The 23,278-nt window shown below is 49.9% G+C and overlaps 1 protein-coding gene across 3 annotated transcripts in view; it reads left to right on the forward strand.

Moving 5' to 3' along the window:
- Abca3 (ATP binding cassette subfamily A member 3) overlaps positions 1–22,509 on the forward strand; it is a 61,680-nt gene extending 39,171 nt beyond the window's left edge. For all 3 annotated transcript variants that reach the window (XM_006978945.4, XM_076578009.1, XM_015997678.3), the window contains 15 exons: positions 2,400–2,498; positions 7,150–7,336; positions 8,481–8,784; positions 9,685–9,958; positions 11,689–11,893; positions 12,296–12,515; positions 12,792–12,950; positions 14,602–14,774; positions 17,182–17,310; positions 17,436–17,630; positions 19,676–19,863; positions 20,238–20,408; positions 20,670–20,860; positions 21,012–21,085; positions 21,555–22,509. In XM_006978945.4, coding sequence (XP_006979007.2) covers positions 2,400–2,498; positions 7,150–7,336; positions 8,481–8,784; positions 9,685–9,958; positions 11,689–11,893; positions 12,296–12,515; positions 12,792–12,950; positions 14,602–14,774; positions 17,182–17,310; positions 17,436–17,630; positions 19,676–19,863; positions 20,238–20,408; positions 20,670–20,860; positions 21,012–21,085; positions 21,555–21,686 — 2,701 coding nt within the window. In that variant the 3' untranslated portion in view covers positions 21,687–22,509. The remainder of the gene's footprint in view (positions 1–2,399; positions 2,499–7,149; positions 7,337–8,480; positions 8,785–9,684; positions 9,959–11,688; positions 11,894–12,295; positions 12,516–12,791; positions 12,951–14,601; positions 14,775–17,181; positions 17,311–17,435; positions 17,631–19,675; positions 19,864–20,237; positions 20,409–20,669; positions 20,861–21,011; positions 21,086–21,554) is intronic.
- Positions 22,510–23,278: the final 769 nt, after the last annotated feature.

Below are 23,278 nucleotides of genomic sequence, written 5' to 3' on the forward strand. Positions count from 1 at the left end.
GCAAAGTGTTCATGTCAGTGGTCCTAGTATCTTGTTAATCACAGATGATTCTTCATCCCCAGTGACCAGAACCACAGATTAATTCAAAATATGCAGTGGCCTCAATAGAGTCTTTAAGTGACTCAAACTTCCCTCTGGAACTTCACAAACCAAACCTCCTTCATCTACATTTCTCCCAACACTTATCTTCCAGCTCCCACAGAACAGCTTACTAAGATTTGAACATTTAATGGCTTTTCCAACCCAAAGTTCCAAAGACCTTCAACAATCCTCTGAAAAGCACATGGTCAGGTCACTCTCATCAATACCCCACAGTCGATCCTTGTGCCAATGTCTGTCTCACTTAGGGTTTCTATTACTGTGATGAAACACCGTGGCCAAAAGCAAGTTGGGAAGGAAAGGGTTTATTGACTTACACCTCCGTATCACTGTTCATCACTGAAGGGAGTCAGGACAGGAACTCTTAACAGGGGAGGAACCTGGAGTCAGGAGCTGATGCAGAGGCCATGGAGGGCTGCTGCTTACTGGTTTGTTCCTCATGGCTTGCTCAGCCTGCTTTCTTATAGAACCCAGGGCCACCAGCCAGGCACAATGACTGAGCCCTCTCTCATCAATCACTGATTACGAAATATCCTATAGGCTTGCCTGAAGCCTGATCTTATGGAGGCTTCTTCTTAATTGAGGTTCCCTCCTCTCAGATGTCTATAGCTTGTGTCAAGTTGACATAAAACTAGCCAGAACATCAGGTATAATTATGTAAGGTTTTGAAGAGGCTTTCTAATGTTCATTTTTGTAACGGGGCCAAACCCTGAGCCTAGTGCATACTAGACAACTGCTCTACCACTAAGCTATAACCCACAGCTTATGTAATGTGGGTTTGTTTTTATTTTTATTTTGTGTGCAGGTAATTTGCCTGTATGTGTGTCTAAGCATTCCATGTCGTCAGTGCCCACAAAGGCCAGAAGAGGGTACTGGGAACTAAACCCAGGTCCTCTGCGAGAGCAATAATTGCTCTTCTGAGCCATCTCTCCAGCCCAGTAATACAGTTTTATAGTAACATGATACTCCATGATTTAAGTGTACCATAGTTTAAAAACTCGACTATTCTGCACTCATTTTACATTTTCACAAAAACTGTGTTAATAAATATCCTTTTAGAAAACTTCTTGTCTCTAATATCAGTGACTGACTCTGGACAGATCCCCAATAGCAAAGCAGTCATTACCAGATCTCCTTCTGGAAAAAGGAGCTTGCTTCATTTCTCCATCATCAGGATAAGAGAATATGCACCATTTTTTTAGTGTGTGTGTGTGGGGGGGGGGTGAGACAGGGTCTTACTATGTAGCTCTGGCTGACCTGGAACTCACTCTGTAGATCAACCTGGCCTCTGCCTCCCGAGTGCTGGGATTAAAGGGGTGTGCCCATCACACCCAGCTGAGAGCATGTACCTTTTTCATGGTTGCTTGCTTTGAGTAAGGTTTTATTTGTTTGTTTTTTCAGTATTTATTGAATGGGGAGAGTGCACAAATACTTGATTATCACCTTTCTCCATTCTGCCAGCCAGGATCAGCATGGTTTCACATCTTTTGGCTTTAGGAGTGTTACCTCTGGGTAGTATCTTTAGGTCTGTTATGGGTCACTTTGAGATGTTCATGTCTAGCTGGATTTGAGCCCCCGAACCATTATAGCAACCATTTTGTTGCAACTTTTTATATGGTTACATGGTTTATGTGTATGTTTGATTTTGTGGGTTTTTGTTTTTCATAAGATTCTGTTTGTGCATCACATCTGTTCTGTTGTGATTCTTCCAAATTTATTCTCAAAGTGTTCCCCTGCCCTACAACCAAGTACTAGCCATCAGAAGGGTTCCATTTGTTTGTTTGTTTTTTAGGTTGTTTTGTGGTTCCTTTGTGGTCTCAGGGCCCAAGTCCAAGTGCTCAGAAGAAAAAAAAATGAGTAGGATGACATAATAAATCTCTATCCCCTCCTCTAAATTTTCAAGGAACCTAAAACTACTCTAAGAAAATAAGAACTTGGCCTGGGAAGTGTAGAACACTTGCATAGCACAGGGAAGGCCTTAGTTTTAACCACCAAATACGTTTTTAATTCTTTGTTTGTTTGTTTTTCAAGACAGGGTTTCTTTGTGAGCCCTGGCTGACCTGGAACTTGCTCTGTAGACCAAGCTGGCTTCGAACTCACAGAGATCCTCCTGCCTCTGCCTCCCGAGTGCTGGGATTAAAGGCCATCATCACCACCACCCGGCTAATTCATTTTTAAAGAAGGAAAAATGTCGTTGCAGGATATGATTCCACCCTGTCTCTTCCTCGTTGTCTACAGGGGCAATTATCTAGAAATAAACTATTTAGAAAGTGTCTGTCAAAACCTTGTACCTTTTTCAGGTTTGAAAGTCTGTTTGCTAAACTGGAAAAGAAGCAGAAGGAATTGGGCATTGCCAGCTTCGGAGCCTCTGTCACCACCATGGAGGAAGTCTTCCTTCGGTCAGTAGGTGTGGGCTTCCCTCTGTCCCAGACCTTCCTGGGGATGGCTTTGTTAAAGGGTTATGCCCCGGGGCATTGGTGATGGTGGAGATCGAGCAGGACAGGGCAGGGGCTCCGAGCCAGAGCTCAGATGTGAGTTCACAGATACCTGCATACTCACGGAACCCCAGCCTCTGGGGGAATGTACCTGAGCAACCCAAGATCCTTGCTGAGACAACCCCCTCACCCACAGGTCAGCACCACAGTGAGTCTTTCTCAGCTCCACCAGCCAGCTCCCAAATAAATGACACGGAGACTTCTTATTAAGTATGAAATCTCTCAGTGTATAGCTTAGGCTTGTTTCTCACTAACTCTTATAACTTAAATTAACCTATTTCTATCAATTTACTTTCTGCCTCTTGGCTTTATTACCTTTACTTTGTACTGCCCATGCTGCTTTCCTGCTTCCTCCATGTCTGGCTGGTGACTCTGCCTTCTTCCCAGCATACTCTCTGCTCTAAAAATCCTGCCTAGCTATTGGCTGTTCAGCTTTTTATTAAACCAGTCAGGGTGACACATCTTCACGATATACAAAAAGATTATTCCACAACACAGCACGAAGTTAATAAGTTCTCTCAGGCATGGGTCACCCCACAGGGTTTGTGCTTCTACATCAGAAGGGTGAAGGTTAGCTCTCAGATCCTTAGAGCGCCAGACCATTGCTATATTATGAAATAATGTTTCTTCTTGAGGAAAGCATGGTCAGAGGAGGCAGCATAACTGACCATTATAAGATCTTGTGCTATGTGCTCAAAGGCATCTACCTCAGGGGCTGTGAGGACCAACAGGGAAGGCCAGCACTACTTCAGGGAGACCAGTGGGTACAGCTGGCACAGAGAGAGTCTGTGCATCTTGAAGCAGAACAGCCAGGGGAGGGAGGAAGGGAAAATCAGAGTGGCTTTTTTTTTTTTTGAGGTGATACAATCATTTAATATAAGATTTTTTTTCAAGTTGTGGCTGCCATCTTATAATTACTTTTATTTATTTATTTATTTATTTATTTATTTATTTATTTATTTATTTATTTATTTAATGCTGACTGCTGTTTATTGAAGGAGGGAAGAGGTCTTAAATACAGGCTTACAGCACAATGGGAGAACCCCAGAGGGCAGAAGTTCGCTACCGATGTTTTACAATCTTGCATCTAAGCTGTTAACTCCCATTATGCAGGATACACAGACAAGGAACTTCCCTTAAGCATTCAGGAGGGTGGAACCCGGCAGGGAATTAGCATAGGGAGGATATCAAGGTCAAGGTCAGCAAGCAAGGCAACAGTTACCCATATGGGGGGGCCAGGTCCCTACAGGTCCCCCTTTTACTAATAAATGAGCTTCTGACTTAGGTTGCATGGTACGTCAGCAGGTCACCTTACCCGTCATGGAGACGCCTGCCCAGGCCACACAGGCGCTCTGTCTTAGGTTGGTGAGCGCGCCCCAGGTATTACCCGTCTCTGAATACTTATTATCATACAGGCTCAATCATGTGTGAGTTGCAGAGTTAACTGCTACCAAAGATCTCAAAGTGGCACTGGGCTTGCAATCTGTGTGTTTGACACAGAAAAAACCAACAGAGGTCCTATCCCACCCATAGCCAGTAGGCTAAAGGCAACTGAACTATCCCCTTCCTTTACGAGCCTTACTGCAAACTGGAGTCCTTGTAAGATGGTATCCCAAAAGCAAATGGAACTTGAGTTTATAAATTTATAATTATAAAAGCCAATCGAGATGTTTGAATTAAATTTATCATGCTCAATAGAATGAAAGATTAACTAACTGTGGTAGCTACTTTTGCTGCCAGGGTCTCTACTGTGCTAGCTGTAGTAAGCAATTATGAAATGGTAATCCTAGAAACAGTAGCAGCGGTGGCCACCACTGCTATAACAGCAACAATGGCAGCAGCAATGTCAAATTCTCTTCTGGAGTATGTGGACATCCAATGGCATGGATCCAACTCCAGGAACACGAACCACCAAGGCCCATTTTTCTTGATTCCAGCATGACTTAGGCTGGCAGCTCTTCTAGAGAATCCAAAAGCCTGGCTACAGTTCCTAGGCTTATGTTAATGCTTGCCAAAGCTGGCCCAGAGTGGCTTTTGTGCATCTTAGTTGAATAAAAAAGCTGCATGCCAACCTGCTATCAGCTGCACCTGAGGGCTCAATTCTAGATTGCTCTCAGAAGCTGTGAGCCTCTGCACCCCTGTGTGTCCTGGGATTTAGGGCCTGTCTAGCCCCTGGTCCACTTGGTTGCCCCATCTACATTCAGCACACGGCCCCACCAGCCTCTGACCTTGTCCTTTTACCTCAGCTTCAGGCCAGTGGTTTATGTGAGTAACTGATCTCAGGAGTCTCTGCCAGCCTGCCAAGGATCCTGTCAGCAGTAAGGACAGGCGCCATGGCAGACACTCCGATGGCGGGTAGCTGGTTTTTAATCCAAAGGAATATTGGTGAGTTGGTGACACTTGGTGTCTCTGACTTGAATCTGTGATTTGACTCTGAAAGATAAATGGGTCTGGGACCCGGGATGGCTCAGCACAAGTCTGTCAGCCTGAGCTTAGCCCCTAAGGCCCACATAGTGGCAGAAGAGGAGAAACAACTCCCCAGAGTTGTGCTCTGACTTTCACACATGCATGGCGTGTGACACACACATACACACACACACACACACACACACACATTTTCAAAAAGGTCAGGCATTGTGGTACACACCTTTATTCCTAGCACTAAAGGAACAGAGTTCAAGGCCAACCTTGTCTACCAGGCCAGCTAGGGCTACATAGTAACATCTTGTATCAAAATGAAAAAAGATAAATGGGCTTGGGAAAATCCGTGAAGGAGGGGCCTGGGAAGGAATCCCAGAGCAAGGCCTGAAGCAAGCTTCAGAAAGCAGAGCAGGTGGGGCAGGTGGACAGTCTTCCAGCCTGGCCGAGAGGAGCTTGCTTGGGCCGGATCAGAAAGCCCCGTGGCTGCTCTGTGGCCCCGGCTGTGTTTCCTGATCAAGGACTGCTTGGAGGGTTGGCGTGGGTTGGGTTCTTGCAGCTGAGAGTCCCACCCAGGCACCGGCACATGCTAGCCTGCCGCTGTGCAGTAAGCTACACCCCAGTGCTGCGTTTGTTTTTAAATAGCGGCATGGCTTTGCTAAACTATGATTTATATAACGTTTAAGAGTCGCCTTTTTGATGTGTACAGTTCGGTGGTTTTGGTGTACTCAGTTTTTCAGTCTTCACCATACTGAATTTAAGGTGTTGTAATCATTCTCCGCCCAGGCCTCCAAAACCCCACACACTACAGTCACTGTCCTTCCTCTAACCTCCAATTGCAGCCATATACCTGCTTCTGTCACTAACGCTTTCCTGTCGTGAACATTTGACAGACATTTAATTGTACAACATGTGGTACTTTGTCTCATCTTCGGCTTAGCCCAAGGCCTTTGAGGTCCACCCAGGCTGTAGCGTGTGTCTGAACAACATTCCTTCCGTGCCATGGCCGAACAGCATGGCCTCATTTGGAGAGACCTCATTTGGTTTATTCATTTCAGTGGAAGGACATGGATGCTGCTTCTCTTCTTACTTTTTTCTTTTTCACTTTTATGGATCATGTTTCTGTGAACAGTTTATATACACGTTTCTGTGTGGTTACAGGCATTTATTCCTCTTGGATAAATAAATGCCCAGGAGTGGATCATACAGCAACTCTTGTCATCCATTAGTGACACATACCTGTCATTCAGAGGTCTCTGTCAGAAGCACTCCAACAGAAAAGAATGTCATTGGTTTCCTTGCTTGCTTGTTTGTTCATTTGTTCACATTCACTCACTTTTTTACTCATTCATTTCTCCTGTCATCTCTCTACTCAGTGACTAGCTAGGGACACCATGGGCACAGCCAAGCAAATGCCAGCAGAGAAAGAACCAGAGAGGGCACTGCCTCTGAGAACTTGCCAGGTGTGCAGGGAGACTGAGTAAAGTTCCTATTCCTGACCAGAGCCTGAAGAGAATGGTGCCTGTGAAAATATTAACTCCAGCAATTGTGGCCGCCTGGAGCAGGTTACAGTGCAGCCAGAGCCATCCTGAGCCCAGGCACCTGCTGCAGGACTTGCCAGCCCTCCATCTCCCCCCTCTGCTGTGTCTGCCCTGCCCTGCCCTCCTGAAGCATGGTTGCCGCCTCCCAGGCTTGGCTTTGTCAGGCAGTGCCCCTGGCCTTTGTCTTCCTGGGACCCAGCACAGCTTGTGTGATGAGCCTTCTTCACACATGGTGAAGCCCTGGTGCTGTACTTCTCTTCTTTCCTCCTTGACCACCCTGGTTATAAATGCTGGCTCTGGCAGTTCCCTTTGGGAATAGAGCCTTATGCACTGGAGCCCCAACTGGTTGTCTCTTTCCTGTGGGCATTACATCTGGCTACACAGAGATGATGTTCTGGAGCTATGTATTGATGAGTGAGTGAGTGAGTGAGTGAGTGAGTGAGTGAGTGAGTGAGTGAGTGAGTGCACAAGCTGACGGCATTTTCTGCTTCAGAGCCTCTTTAAAAGTCCTCTTTCCGTGTCTGTTGCTTGGTGGAACAATAACTTCCCTCACCTACAACGAGCTGAGTGTGACTGGTGACTGTATTCTGGTGCAGGGTTGGTAAGCTGGTGGACACCAGCATGGACATTCAAGCCATCCAGCTTCCTGCTCTGCAGTACCAGCATGAGAGGCGGGCAAGTGACTGGGCTTTGGATGGTAACTTGTGTGGGGTGATGGACCCCACGAATGGTGTTGGAGCCCTCATAGAGGAAGAAGAAGCTCTACTCAAGCTCAACACAGGGGTGAGCACCTCAAGCCGGGACCACACAAGGCTGGCTGGGAAGGTTATCGTCCTCTGAAGCCCTCATCTTGGGGGGGGGCAGTCCACACAGCAGGGATCTCAGGGGAGGTGGGGGGCAGTCCACACAGCAGGGATCTCAGGGGGGGGCAGTCCACACAGCAGGAATCTCAGGGGCGGGGGGGGGGGGGGCAGTCCACACAGCAGGGATCTCAGGGGCGGGGGGGGGGGGGGGGGGGGGGCAGTCCACACAGCAGGGATCTCAGGAGAAGACTGAGGGCAGTCCACACAGCAGGGATCTCAGGAGAAGACTGAGGGCAGACCGCAGCTTGTGCTGCATGGGTCAGAGGGGGAGAAAGAATTCACATGGCTTTTTTATTTGATATCTTTGAGAAAAGAGCTCTCACTCTGTTGTGCAGGCTTACCTAGAACTCGGTATGTAGGCCAGGCTGGCCTCAAACTTGTGATCATCCTGGCTCTGCTTCCAAGTGCTGGGATTACAGGTGTGCTCTGCCACACCCGCCTGAAATGTCTTGATGTCCTAACTTGGGCACTTACAGAAAACTGTATGTTTGTTTTTAACAATGAAATTGCCCCTGGGGGCTGCCTGTGCCAAGCTCCGTGCTAGCCTGCCCTGGTAGCCACCTGAGGAGGTAAGAGGGCAGCAGGGAGGACCCGGCTCCCATTTTATAGTCAGAAAACCAAGGTGTACCCCAAATTCAAAATGCCAACATGTGCGCAGCCTGGGTCTGGGAGCTTGGTGCCTAGGTCCTGAGACTCTGCACTTAGTAGGTCAAGAAGGAGAGATACAGCGCAGAGGAGTCTAGGGAGTCTGCTGTGCATGAACTAGGCCAGAGCCTTCTCTATGAACTGAAGGGCAGAAGAGAGGCAGGGGGCCCAGCCAGAAACTCAATACTCTGATTAAAGTATCTGCCAAGCTTCTGTGGCTATAGTGAGACCTCACGAACCCATGTAGGTTCTTGAACTCCACCCGTGGCCCCACATCACCACAAATTGTTCTTGGTATGGCTGCCTGAATGTCAGCCAGAGTCCCCCAGAGGGGTGTTCCTTGGGTCAGCGTTTGGTCTGCTGCCAGCCCCCACGGACAGCCTCACCTCTGCCTCACCCCTGCCTCACCTCTGCCACAGCTCGCCCTCCACTGCCAGCAGTTCTGGGCCATGTTCCTGAAGAAGGCTGCATACAGCTGGCGGGAATGGAAGATGGTAGCGGCTCAGGTCCTGGTCCCCCTGACCTGCATCACCCTGGCTCTCCTGGCCATCAACTACACCTCAGAGATCCTCGATGACCCTCTCCTGAAGCTAAGCCTCAACGAGTATGGTAGAACAGTGGTGCCCTTCTCAGTCTCAGGCACCTCTCAGCTGGATCGTCAGTTGTCCGAGCATCTAACAGACATGCTGCAGGCTGAGGGGCAGGAGCATCGGGAAGTGCTGGGTAAGCAGGGGCTGGGGCCCGGGGCCCAGTGGCGCTGACAGTGGCAATGCTGTCTCTCGGGTGGATCGTCCTGTACTGTCCTTTGCCTTCATAACACATTAGCAGCATCCCTGGTGTGGTCCACCTCGTATCATGACAACCAAATTTGCCTTTGGTCATGATACTAAGTCAGGGGAAATATTCCCAGGACACCAGAGGCATAGGCACATTACATGGTTAAGGCTTGGACACACCTGTTCTTCATGACCTTTTATAAACAAAATGCAGGGGCTGGAGAGATGGCTCAGCAGTTAAGATCACTGGCTGCTCTTCAAGAGGACCCGGTTCAATTCCCAGCACCCACATGGCAGCTCACACCTGTCTGTAACTCCAGTTCCAGGGGATCTGACACCCTCACACAGGCACACATGCAGACAAAACAAAATGCAGAAGCCCAGTGATCTTCGTATAACTTGTCTTTGTTTATAGGCGAGGCTGCTGATAGTGGCCTTCATGTCATGGGGTGCTTCCATCCAACACCTTTAAATTTAAACTGCCTTGAGTCTCTGGTAGCCATAGATCAATATTGCCCCAGGCTTAGAACTGCTGTGTTCTGGTTAAATGGAGTGTCCTGGAAGGTTTTCTCCCTTTATTGCTCCCTCCCACATTGTGACCAGCAACCCTGAGGTTCTGTGGACAGATTGATGACAAAATGACCGAGTTTCTTCTTGGTAAATGGGTGATTATATCAGCAGTTGGGAAGCTGTCAGGACCATGGTGGACACTGCTGGCCCAGTGGAGGTCCCAGGAGCCCAGGGTCCCATCTCAACTGTGCCTGTGCTGAATCCCTGAGGGTCATTGGGATGATGATGATGCTCCTGTTTGTCCCACCCAGTACCCTGACACTGCATTATTCCATAGGTGACCTAGAGGAGTTCCTGGTTTTTAGGGCCTCAGTGGAAGGGGGCGGCTTTAATGAGAGGTGCCTGGTAGCAACATCCTTCAAAGATATGGGAGAGCAGACATTGGTCACCGCCTTGTTCAACAACCAGGCATACCACTCCCCAGCCACCGCCCTGGCCATCGTGGACAATCTCCTGTTCAAGCTGCTGTGTGGCCCTCGGGCCTCCATTGAGATCTCCAACTATCCCCAGCCCCGGAGCACCCTGCAAGTTGCCAAGGACCAGTTCAACGAGTACGTGTGCAGCTCACACCCATTCAGGTGTCCCTCACCAGGACCGCCATTGGGACAGTGGCAGAACTAAGGCTTTGTAGATGGCAGAGTGATGGTGTATTTACTCTTAGGTGCTGCTGTCTCTTGGTCAAGGTCACCTCAGCCCCTCAGCCTTTCCCATGTCAGCAAATCAGAACCCAAACACCTGTCCAACAGGGGCTGTGGTCTGCAGAGCTGGTGGGCATCTTTGCTTCTCTTCCCGGCAGGGTCCTTGGCACTAGGGCAGGGGCTGCGCTTAGAGCTCAAGAAAGGCAATCGTACCCATTGGGCTACAGGCTGGAAGGCCCACAGAGCAGGCTAAGGGGCACAGACTATTGTGAGGATACCAGTTGTTCATGGAAATGCCACCCACAGCACACACCATACAGTCAGATGCTGGTTTGTGTAGCCAGAGGTGGCCCCTTCACCTCAGTGTCGTTTTGTTACCCCTCCTTGTCCTCAGAGCAGTCCTGAACTCTCCGCTGTCACTCTTTCTCCCGACTCTCAGCCCGTCAAACTGCTCAGCCGCTGTCTCTAGGGCTTCCTGCTGTGGTTGTCATGAAATAGACGTGTATGGCACATGACCTGTCAGCACGTGTGTCTAGGGTCTGTCCATGGTCTGGCCTTACTGTTCCCTCCTCCCCTGCCTTTCCTTTCTTTTCCTTGTCAAACACTTTTGGTTTGGGTTTTGTTTGTTTGTTTGTTTGTTTGTGTTTTGTTTTGTTTTTTCAAGGCAGGGTTTCTCTATACATCAGCCCTAGCTGTCTTGGAACTCGCTCTGTAGACCAGGCTGGCCTTGAACTCACAGACATCCACCCGCCTTTGCCTCCCAAATGCTGGAATTAAAGGCTAGTGCCACCTCGCCTGGCAGGTTTTTGTTTTTTTGAGACAGGGTGTCACTATGTAGTTCTGGCTGTCCTGAAACTCACTATGTAGCCCAGGCTGGCCTCGAACTCAGATCTGCTGCTTCTGCCTCCCCAGTGCGGGGATTAAAAGTGTGCGCTATCACACCCAGCTTAATACTACTCTTTATCCCAATACCATTTGTTGAGATGATCTGAAGATTTTTAAGCCCTGAAGGAAAGCTTTCAGAGTTTGTTTCTAGAAGATTTTGCCGTCAACTGGCTGTAGAACACAGGATGTAATAGGAAGGGGAATGTATCTACCACGGATGCCCAGGAACTTAGCAGTGAGGTCTGGCTGTAGAACACAGGATGTAATAGGAAGGGGAATGTATCTACCACGGATGCCCAGGAACTTAGCAGTGAGGTCTGGCTGTAGAACACAGGATGTAATAGGAAGGGGAATGTATCTACCATGGATGCCCAGGAACTTAACAGTGAGGTCTGGCTGTAGAACACAGGATGTAATAGGAAGGGGAATGTGTCTACCACAGATGCCCAGGAACTTAGCAGTGAGGTCTGGCTCAAGGTGACCAGAGAGCAGGGCAGGAGTTCCCAGCAGACAAAATGACAAACGCAAGTACAAGTGTCCCTGAGTGCACAGAGACAGTGGTTTAGAAACTTACAGAAGAAGCCTGGGGGAGAATGCTGTCCTTGCTCATTCAGGACACCAGGAGGAACCGTCCTCAGGGAGTGGGGTTCTTCCTATCCCCCTTGAGTGGTTTGGCCACTGTCCATGGATTTGGATGGTCATGACCAAGGGCTCGATCTTTCCCACTACCCAGACGCACTGTGCTCTGCCCTCCCCAGGGGCCGGAAGGGATTTGACATCGCCCTGAATTTGCTCATCGCCATGGCATTTCTGGCCAGCACGTTTTCTATCCTGGCAGTCAGTGAGAGGGCTGTCCGAGCCAAGCACGTTCAGTTTGTGAGCGGTGTCCGCGTGGCTACTTTCTGGCTTTCTGCTCTGCTGTGGGACCTCATCTCCTTCTTCATTCCCAGTCTACTACTTCTGGTGAGTGCTGGGTGTGCCACACCCTGCCCTGCACATCCTGCCCTTCACACCCTGCCCTGCACACCCAGGGAGCACACCTGGGGTCCCCTTACAAAGCCAGGACCAGCAGAGAAGGCCATCTAGCAGCTGAGTTCTGATCCAGAGGACAGTTGGAAATACCAGGTGTTTTCTTCCCTACCCTTTGATAGGCAGGGACTGGGCTAGCTATCCTGATTCTAGCTCTGGTAACCAGGAAACTATTTCTTGCAGAGGTCCCAGGGTAACAGCCACAGTGGAGCCATTAGGTCTGGCATAGCCAGTCAGAGCCTCAGGACCACTGAATGATCCCATCATCCCTTTCCCTGACCCGGGGGAGCTTCCCACTGGCCTGTTCACTGGCCTGCCTCCTCTCTGCTGCTGCAGGTGGTGTTCCAAGCCTTCGACGTGCACGCCTTCACGAGGGACGGCCACCTGGGTGACTTGCTGCTGCTGCTCATGCTGTACGGCTGGGCCATCATCCCCCTCATGTACCTCATGAGCTTCTTCTTCTCGGCTGCGTCCACGGCTTACGCCAGGCTGACCATATTCAACATCCTGTCGGGCATTGCCACCTTCATCATCGTCACTATCATGCGCATCCCAGGTGGGAGACCGAATGGCACCCTAAGCCACAGGCCCCCCACTTAACCACTCTGTACCAGGAGACCCTGCTTAGCCAGCCACAGTGGTGGGAGGGTGTCTGGAGCATTCTCCCAGGGCCACACAAGGAGGGACCACTTTCCTTGGCCCAGCCTAGACTAAATGCTATTTGCCAGTGCCTGATCCAGGGATACCTGAGGCCTGACCTTCCTTTCCTGGAGCTGTCCTCAGGCAAGTGTATTGTGTCCGCCACCACTAACTTGTCTGTACCTCTTCACAGCTGTGAAGTTAGTAGAACTTTCCAGAACCTTGGATCATGTGTTCTTGGTGCTGCCAAACCACTGCCTGGGCATGGCAGTCAGTAGCTTCTACGAGAACTATGAGACTCATCGGTACTGCACTTCCTCGAGGGTTGCTAGCCAATACTGCAAGAAGTACAGTGAGTGTCCAGATGGGTCCTCCTTCCAGTCTCACCCTGTACAGCCAGAGCTTCCCCGGGACTCGCCCAGCTAAGGGGCTTGTCGTAACCCTTTTTCTGCTCCCGCTAACACCGTATCAGAGGCTGAGTAAGTTATAGATCAAAGAGGTTCTTACTGTCCTGCGGCCCTCCGAGGACAAAGGCCCACTTCTGGCAATGGTCATCTTGCTCACAGAATCCCAAACGTGCACAAGGCTTCATGTGACCTGAGATGAGTTGGCTCTTATGTGTCCTCTGGTCTCTTAGAAAGCCACCAGGGTTCAGTTATGAGGCTTTGCCCTGTAGAATTTATTTAATGCTAATCATCTTTCAGAGGCCCCACTTTTGAATGCCACAGTTGGATTATATTTCCACCTTTAAAAAAATTATATGTATGAGTGTTCTGCCCACATGCATTGCCTGTGTACCACTTTCATGCTTGGTACCCAGAGGCAGAAAAGTTGGTTATGAACCACCATGTTGGTACTGGGAATTGAACCTGCGATTGAATCCTCTTCTGGAGGAGAAGCCAGTGTTCTTACCTGCTGCACTGTCTCTCCAGCCTCAGATTTCCTCCTTCCCAATACCTCCCAAGAGGGATTGCATTCCAGCCATAACAGGGCTCCATATTCTGAGTCATCAGACTATCCACATTGCCTGCCCCTTACTCCTGCTTACATGTTCTGGGCCTGACTCTGGGCATCGATTTTCCCACATGTCCTGGTGCCTTGCAGCTTCTAGAACAGAGTACCACAGCCTATAGTGTGATCAATAGACGCATGTCTTCTCATGAGGCTGGAAGCCATAAGTCCATAGTTAAGGTGCAGGCAATGCCATGCCCCTCCAGGGGCTCAGAGGAGGATCTGTCCTTCTCTGTCCGTTCTCCATGATCCCACAGGTTCCTGGGCTGTGGCTTTCATCTCTGTCTATGCCCAGCCTCCTCCCTGTGTCTCTGGGTTTCACATTCCCTGTCTTTCTCTTACAAGGACATGTCACTGGATGTGGGCTAACCCTAAATCCAGCATCTCCCCCTTAGGTCTTAACTAGTGATCTCTTCAAATGTCTCATTTCTTAACAAAGTCACATTTACAGATTAAGAGTTAGACCTGTTCGGGGTAGAGGCTTTTATACCTGGACCGGTCTCCATTATACATCATCTCCTTTATGCTCAGCAGTCATATGGACAGAGCCCTGCACACCCTCAGGCAAAAGTGCGGTCTCTTCCCTCCCTTGCTGAGCATTACCCTAGGACAGGGCTTGTGAATGCCTGCCCCATCTCTAAACTTGAATGCCTGGAGAGGGGTATGATTAGGGCATCTTAACATCTCTGCCCAGTCTCAACTCAAGGTAGTGTGATTAGCAGACAAAGTTGTAATTTGCGATTGGGCCCTTGTCACAGGTGTGCAAGGGACACCTCACATGGCAAAATTCTTCCAGAAATTTTAGGCCAGAAAGTACCTAGACTCTTGTTTGACATTGACAAACACAAGGCATGCCCTCAAGAATTGGAGCATAGAGCCTTGATAGAGGGTGTGGGCATTTGTGTGGCTTGGGGGACTAAGGACAGGGCTAGGGTCTGGGAAAGGAGAGGGTACTCAGCAGGTGGCCCAGCCTTGCTCCTTGCCCTGCACAGACATCCAGTACCAGGAGAACTTCTATGCCTGGAGCACCCCAGGAGTTGGCAAGTTTGTGACCTCCATGGCTGCCTCAGGGTGCATCTACCTCACCCTGCTCTTCCTCATTGAGACCAACCTGCTGTGGAGACTGAGGACCTTCATCTGTGCCTTCCAGAGGAGGTGGACTCTGGTGAGTGGCTCCTGGAAGCTCAGGAATGCTGATAGATGAGCCCCACATCTGCCATGGACCTAAGACAGTGAAGGACCGCCCTGTGAGCCCAACCTTGGAGCTTATGTGCCTTGAGCATCCCTCCCATTTGTCACACTGCCTCGTGGCCAACACAGTGTTGGCTGCCTGGCATGGCCAGATCCACGTTCACGGTCACAGCTCGGGGAGGGGCCTCAGCACTCATTATTCAAGGTCTGCTGTAAAACCTGAGATCCTGATGCTGTGGCAACCTAGCAGGATCAGTACCTGAGCCACTTGAGGTGCCCAGCTGGACAGTGTCTGCTCCACTTGTTATCACACACACACACACACACACACACACACACACACACACACACACACACACACACATTTTTGAGACAGGGTTTCTCTGTGTAGCCATGGCTGTCCTGGAACTCACTCTGTAGACTAAGCTGGCCTCAAACTGCCTGACTCTGCCTCCCGAGTGCTGGGATTAAAGGCATGAGCCACCACCGCCCAGCTCAAATATTCATTTTTCATTAGTTAATTAATTAATCAGTATGTAGGTGTGTGAGTGTGGAGGTCAGAAGACAGCTTGTGGGAATTGATTCTGTCCTTCTGCCATGTGGCTCCCAGGGCTGGAACTTGGCTGTCAGGTTTGACAGCGGGCGTCTCTGCCCACTGAGCCACCTCACAGACCCTCCAGTCAGTGTTTCAGATGGACCCTCCAGTCAGTGTTTCAGATGGACCCTCCAGTCAGTGTTTCAGATGGACCCTACAGTCAGTGTTTCAGATGGACCCTACAGTCAGTGTTTCAGATGGACCCTCCAGTCAGTGTTTCAGATGGACTCCAAGGCTTCATTCCCTCCCTCACATGAACAAACAAGAACAAAGTCTGTTCAGATCTCATTGGGCATCCAGATGAACCTGAATTGAACTGACTTCTCAGAAACATTACAACTTCTCCCCACTGAGTTCTCCCCACAGGTTCCAGTCTTCCCAAACAGATGCAGTGGTGCATGCCCATAGTCTTGGCTACTCAGGAAGGCAGAGCAAGAGGATTACTTGAGCTCAGTAGTTGAGGCTAGCATGGACAACATAGCAACACACATCTCTTTAAAGAAAATGAAACAACGAGCTGACAAGGTGTTTCAGAAGGTAAAAGTGCTTGCCACATAAGCCTGACAGCCTGAATTTGATCCCTGGAACTCATGCTAGAAGAGAGAACCAAGTCCTTTGGGCTGGAAAATGGCTTAGCAATTAAGAACACATACTGCGGGCTGGAGAGATGGCTCAGAGGTCAAGAGCACTGACTGATCTTCCAGAGGTTCTGAGTTCAATTCCCAGCAACCACATGGTGGCTCACAACCATCTGTAATCAGATCTGGTGCCCTCTTCTGGCCTGCAGTCATACATGCTATATACATAATAAATAAATAAATCTTTTAAAAAAACAAACAAACAACAACAAAAAAAAAACACATACTGCCTTTGCAACGAACCCCAGTTCATTTCTGACACCCACGTTAGTTAGATGTCTAACAATCAGCTACCCAGAACTGTAGCTCCAGGGTATCTGACACCTCAGACCTCTGGGGCACTTCACTCATGTGCATACACACACACACACACACACACACACACACACACACACACACACAATTACAATTTTAATTTTAAAACGGAAAAGAGGGCTGGGGATGGCTCAGTGGTGCTGAACACTTGCTGCTCCTGGAGGACCCGGCTTCAGTTAGCAGCACCTGTGTGTGGCCCGCTGCTGCCTGTCACGTCATTCCCAAGAGCCGCATCGCCGACGCAGGCGCTGCTGTCGTGTGGTGCAGGGGTATACATGCGAGCAAAACAGAACCATACATGTAAAATACATTTTTAAAAATTGTTTAGGCCAGGCGGTGGTGGCGCACACCTTTAATCCCAGCACTCGGGAGGCAGAGGCAGGCGGATCTCTGTGAGTTCAAGCCCAGTCTGGTCTACAGAGCGAGATCCAGGACAGGTTCCAAAACTACACAGAGAACCCTGTCTCGAAAAAAAAAAAAATTGTTTCAAAAACAATAGCTGTAACTCCAGTTCCATGGGATTTGGTGCCCTCTTCTGGCCTCCACAGACACTAGGCATGCGTGAGGTACACAGACAAACAACCATACACGTAATAAAAGTAAATTGGGAAAAAAAAAACCCTCTTCACATCACTCTGATTATGGTTTTCTCCCTGAGTTCCACACAGTTCTTGTGTAGATCTGAGCCTCTAAGCCCTCCTGCCTCTTGTGAAAGAAGGTCTATGTGAGGGCAGAGGTGAAAAGTCCCCTCATTTCCCATGTGGACATTGACTCCTGTCCTTCCTTCCATGGGGCTGGAATTCACATGTGTAGTATTCATCTTAAATAATCAGGCAGAATTGCAGAACCGGACATCAGTGCTTCCTGAGGACCAAGATGTAGCTGACGAGAGGAGCCGAGTCCTGGTCCCCAGCTTGGACTCCATGCTTGACACACCACTCATCATCAATGAGCTCTCCAAGGTAACACAAGCTCTGCCCTCCACCCAGCTGGCCCCAGTGCCCCAGAAGCTAGCAGGGGCTAGAGGCCAGAGGACCTGGCTTATCTTCAGCTCCTCACCCGGGGCTTTCTTGCTGGCATCTTGCAGGTGTATGACCAGCGAGCACCACTCCTTGCCGTGGACAGGATCTCCCTTGCGGTCCAGAAAGGGGAGTGCTTTGGCCTGTTAGGTTTCAATGGAGCTGGAAAAACCACAACGTTCAAAATGCTGACTGGGGAGGAGACCATCACCTCAGGGGATGCCTTTGTTGGGGGTTACAGCATCAGTTCTGATATCGGGAAGGTGGGTGCAGCAGGGATGCCCTACTGGTCTAAAGCAGGCTAGACAAGGACTACCCAAGAGGCTGGATAGGCTTGTCTCTGGCTCACAGTAGGCAGAGCAGTATTTGTGGACATCAGGACCAGGCTTAAACAGGTGACAGAGGAAAGAAACGCTGGTCAAAGGAACGTAACTCAGCTGTCTGTCCACCCAACACGTCTGTGTCTAGGACTCAGACATATGGTTTGAAAGTCCAGAGAAATGAAAGGAGGCCGGGAAGGCCCAGGGCCCATCCAGCTTCTCACTCATCAGGCTGAAGCCACAGTGAGGCTGGACCAGGTACAGCCCACATGTTCCCTAATGCCTAGAGATAGTATAAAAGGCCCTGTGTGTCAAGCAGAGCAGAAGACAGGAAAGGGCTGATGTAAGCCTGGTGATGGACTCCTCTTCTGAGCTGCTGGCAGGGAATGCTGGACTGGAAGAAGGGCTCATCCCAGGATTCTGAGAGCTGAATACTGTGTCCAGGTGTACGAGCAGAGCAAGCAACCAGGCATGACCAGAATTTGCAGGCACAGCACTCAAGGAATGAACAAATTCACATTTCTTTTTTTCCCCTAGATTTATTTATTTTATGTGTATGAGTGTTTTGCCTGTATTTGTGTATACTATGTGCATATGCCTGGCCCCATGGAGGTCAGAAAATGGTGTTGGACCCTCTGGAACTGGAGTTACAGATGTTTATGAACCACTGTGTGGGTGCTGGGAACCAAATCCACTCCTCTAGAAGGGCAACAAGTGTTCTTAACCACTAGGCTATCTCTCCAGCACCCAAACTCAGATTTAAGATTTTCAGTTACCTGGCCAAGATTATAATAATAACTTAATATTTTAAGGATTAGAAATTGCTGGACACAGTGGCGCACACCTTCAATCCCAGCACTCAGGAGACAGAGGCAGGTGGATCTCTGTGAATTTGAGACCAGCCTGGTCTACATAGTGAGTTCCATGACAATCACAGCTACATAGAGAGACCGTCTCAAAAAAATCAAAAAATTAAAAAAAAAAAAGGATTAGAAATGTATGCACGAGTGATCTTGCAGTGATCCACATCTGATCTGAAAATAAAGGGAAGGATGAGAGGTGGCGCTAGAAACACCCGAGGTCCAGCAGGAAAGGAGCAGTGTGGAGGAGCTAAGCCAAAAGCTAAGAATTGCTCCAAATCCAGTAAAGGCAGAGTGGATTTCCAAGGAGACTCTCTGGAGTCTTCAAGCCTAGGCACACCGGCCCCAGCCAGTGGAAGGTGGGGGGGGGGGACACACAAATGGCACCCAGCTCACTCACACCAGAGCCTGGAGAGACCTGTTGCATCCTGGCTTTTCTGCATCCGGGCACTTGCTGAGACACCTCTGAGAAGTGATGCCCACTACAAGAGCATTACCAATGAGCACTTCTTATTAGGAGAAGAAAGACTCTAGAACATTAGATGCTTGTTACTACCTGATGAATGAGGGAGTATGTGATCACAATTGTCTATAAAGTTTTATGTGGTGACCATTTGTATAATAATGAAACCATTCTCCCTCCTCCTCCTCTTTTTTTTTCTTTTCTTTTTTCTTTTTTGGTTTTTCGAGACAGTGTTTCTCTATGTTACCCTGGCTGTCCTGGAACCCACTTTGTAGACCAGGCTGGCCTTGAACTCACAGAGATACACCTGTCTCTGTTTCCTGAGTGCTGGTTTTAAAGGCATGTGCTACCATGCCCAGCTAATCAAACCATTCTTAGCTAACTGCCCCCACAGTTGTCTGTCACTGGGCTCCCAGCTGACCACTTGCTGGCCTGTCTGGGCCTTTGGGGGCCTCCCTAAGACAGCCAGTCCTTCCTGTGTCCCCACCTGGGTGCAGCTCGGAGAGCTTCGGCTGTAGTCAGCCACCAGGGCCTAATCACTACTCTTTGGACAACCCTGGACAGACTCAGTTGGGCTGTAGACGGAGGCCAGGCATAGAAGCAGGCACCAAGGCAGAGGAGAGGACCTCTCTAACCTTTCCCTCCCACACCATATTCCAATCTAGGTACGGCAGCGGATGGGCTACTGCCCCCAGTTTGATGCACTGCTAGATCACATGACTGGCAGGGAGATGCTGGTCATGTATGCACGGCTCCGAGGCATCCCAGAGCGCCTCATCAGTGCCTGTGTGGAGAATACTCTACGGGGTCTGCTCCTGGAGCCGCATGCCAACAAACTAGTCAAGACCTACAGGTACGACCTAAACTTAGTCTCTGTTCCTATGAGATCAGCTCTGGCTCTTTTCAAAGTAGTTCAGGGTCTCCTTATCATAGAGCTCAAGGCCAATGGCTTCAGAATCAGACTGGATTTGATAGCAAGACTTAGACCTTACCATATGAGAGGACTTTCCTGTCCTTTCCTGCTGAGACAAGCTGACTGGCCATGTCAAGGACCCCTGGGCACAGTTCCCTCCAGGGTCTCCCCTATGCAGTGGGCTTTCTAGTACTTCTCACCCCTTTCCTCTCACCTAGGATGCTCTAGAGTCACTGAGTGTGGGCCTTTGCTGGAAGCCAGAGTATTCATGTTAATTACTGATCTTGCCTCCCACCTCACCCATCCACCTCCAGTGGCGGTAACAAACGCAAGCTGAGCACCGGCATTGCCCTCATCGGAGAGCCTGCAGTCATCTTCCTAGATGAGCCATCCACTGGCATGGACCCTGTGGCCCGGCGCCTGCTGTGGGACACTGTGGCCCGGGCCCGGGAGTCTGGCAAGGCCATTGTCATCACCTCCCACAGGTAGAGCTTGGGCATCTGTGGGTCAGGGGCAGAGCCGGAACGGGTGGCTGGGGTGGGACCAGGTGAGCAGAAGATATGGCAGCAGCTAGTGCAGGGTCAGCCAGGACATTTCCCAGGCTCGGCCTGTGGGTGCATCCAGCATGGGGAACCAGGAATGGCCTGGTCTGGGCATAGGTACCCTCCTGTCTGCACAAGCCTTTGACATTCAGGGTGAGCATCAGCCTCCTCCAGCACCATCTCAGGCTTTCTCCTTTTCCCCAGTATGGAGGAGTGTGAAGCCTTATGTACCCGGCTGGCCATCATGGTTCAGGGCCAGTTCAAGTGCCTGGGCAGCCCACAACACCTCAAGAGCAAGTTTGGCAGCGGCTACTCCCTGCAGGCCAAGGTCCGGAGTGAAGGGAAGCAAGAAGTACTAGAGGAGTTCAAGGCATTTGTGGACCTGACCTTCCCAGGTGTGTGATTCAGGTGCAGGATGGGGCCTGGGCCCGTCTGGGCATGTTAGCTGCTGCACAGAATTTATCCTATGCGCCTGACCCCTCGACAAGGGCCCCAGGCCATCCTCTCTAGCCTGACCTACATGAGAATATGCTCTCTTCTGTACAGGCAGCATCCTAGAAGATGAGCACCAAGACATGGTCCACTATCATTTGCCTGGCTGTGACCTCAGCTGGGCCAAGGTGAGTGCAGGCCCCAGAATCCTACAGGGTGCTAATAGCGACTAAGGGGGACTCCCCGCTCTATGGTAATTCCAGGCTCTTTCCTGGGTAGAGTCACTGTCTATTTTTCTTCTACCACTCACCTTTATATCTGATGGGCTTCAGTTTTTATATGTAAAATCCTTGGGGTTGAAGAAAGAAGTGTTTGCATGAAAGGAAACTGGCCCCAAGAGATGGGACACAGTTTGCCCAAGGCCATGCTCTGAGATGAAGCGAAGCCTTGGCTCCCACCTCATTGCCCTGCACAGCCAGCATCGTCTCCCCAACATTGCTGACCCTGTGGGAGTGACCTCTCCAGGGGCTCTAGGACAACACTGGGGAATGGTGGGGTGAAGTCTAACCTCCCATTACCTCCCATTACCTCCCATTACCAGAGGACTCACTATCAGGGCCCTGGGCTCTCTTACCAGTAGCTTTTCTGTTTCAAAAGGTGTTTGGTATCCTGGAGAAAGCCAAGGAGAAGTATGGAGTGGACGATTACTCTGTGAGCCAGATCTCACTGGAGCAAGTCTTTCTGAGCTTTGCCCACCTGCAGCCCCCCACCACTGAGGATGGGCGATGAGGAGCTTGCTGCTGCCTTCAGAGCACCAGGCATGAAGGGGCGAGTCAGTGCTCAGCTGTGCATCCTCTCCCTCCTAGTTTCTCTTTTCTTTAATTTTTAATCACTCTTTTCTATGATGGACATGAAAAAAATCAAGGTGATATGCACAAAACGGACCAAGTGTGTCTGTCAGGACCTGCAGGCAGGAATCAGCACGCAGATTTCCACTCCTGAAGGCAGACTCTGGACCGCACTGTCCCAGACCCAGAGCCCACTCCACAGTGCACACAGCTAGGCCTTGGTCTAAGTGTGGAGAGCCGTCCCAGGTGGCGCTGCAGCCAACCTGGGGGCGGGACTTCTTCCCAGCACTTGTCCAGAAAGCCCCCAGGGACCTGTCCATGTTTACATATGACTGTAAGCTCCCCAGGGAGGAAAAAGAAAGCCAACAGGTTTGAGCAGCAACAAGGACTTCCAGGCTGCCGTGAATGAGCAGAATCGTTGCAGATAACTTCATGAAGGGAAGATGCTGGCTGTGACCAGGTGCTGAGACTTTGGCTCCCAGCGCAGCTGTGGAGGCACCCTTGGGTGTCAGTGTTCCTTGGGGTATGGACACTGCACCAGGCTGAACTGATCCTGAATCAGATGTCATCCCACAGAGCATCTGCAGCACAAGAGGTGTGGCCAGACTTGAAGCACAGTCCTCTGTTCCCAGCTCTGTGCCTTCAACAGAAGTTACTGGCCACAGGACAGTCAGGGACCACTACAGGGCTGAGTGGTGTCATCTCTTGAGGATACACTTAAGCATATTGTGATTCTATAGAAAATAAAGGCTAAGGGGACATGATCAGTCTTTGAGTCATAAATATGGTATAAGGAGGGGTCATGGGACTAGATCACTACACCAGGATCCCATATTCAAATGTGGCTCTCATATCAAGTTTCAAACAAGAGCAGGAATTGGCTTTTCCTGACAGAGAGGAAGCTTACAGAATCCACTGCTCTGAGGTAAAGGAAGAGGCATGCATCACTGACTTGCCTTGGGATAAAACACTTGACAAAAACAGTTTGAGGAGGGTGTATTCTGGCTCCTGGCTCAAGGGAACAGGATCACAGGGAGGAAGTCGTGGTGCTGGGCTTGGAGTGATGGCAGGCCATGCCATATCTGCAGGCAGGAAAGCTGGTTGGTGCTCGCCACTTTCCAGTCCAGGACCCTAGCCCATGGAATGCCACCACCCACATTTCTTGTAGCTCAGTCTGCCAAGGCATGGGCAGGCAACGGGGGTAGATGAGAAAGGTAAACTGCAGGCGAGGTCAGTCTTTCCACCTCAATTCACACAATCTAGAAACTCCCTCACATGCCCAAACACTTGTTACTGTGGTCATTCTAAATCCCATCAAGTTGGTAGTCATCAGCCATCACAATGGACAAAGGCAAATGAAAAGTGGGTCCCATCTACATCCAAGAAAACAATATGGGCTGGTGTAAGACATCTCCGGTTCCAACATCAAAAAGAAAAATTCCAGAAGTTTCTTCAACACAAGTGTTTTAGTGATTTTCTTTCTCTTTCATCTCCACGCCCCCCCCCCCATTTTTTAAAGTATGCAGAAAGGTG

This window comes from Peromyscus maniculatus, chromosome 8 (genome assembly GCF_049852395.1).
Source record: "Peromyscus maniculatus bairdii isolate BWxNUB_F1_BW_parent chromosome 8, HU_Pman_BW_mat_3.1, whole genome shotgun sequence".
In the NCBI taxonomy this organism is placed as follows: Eukaryota; Metazoa; Chordata; class Mammalia; order Rodentia; family Cricetidae; genus Peromyscus; species Peromyscus maniculatus.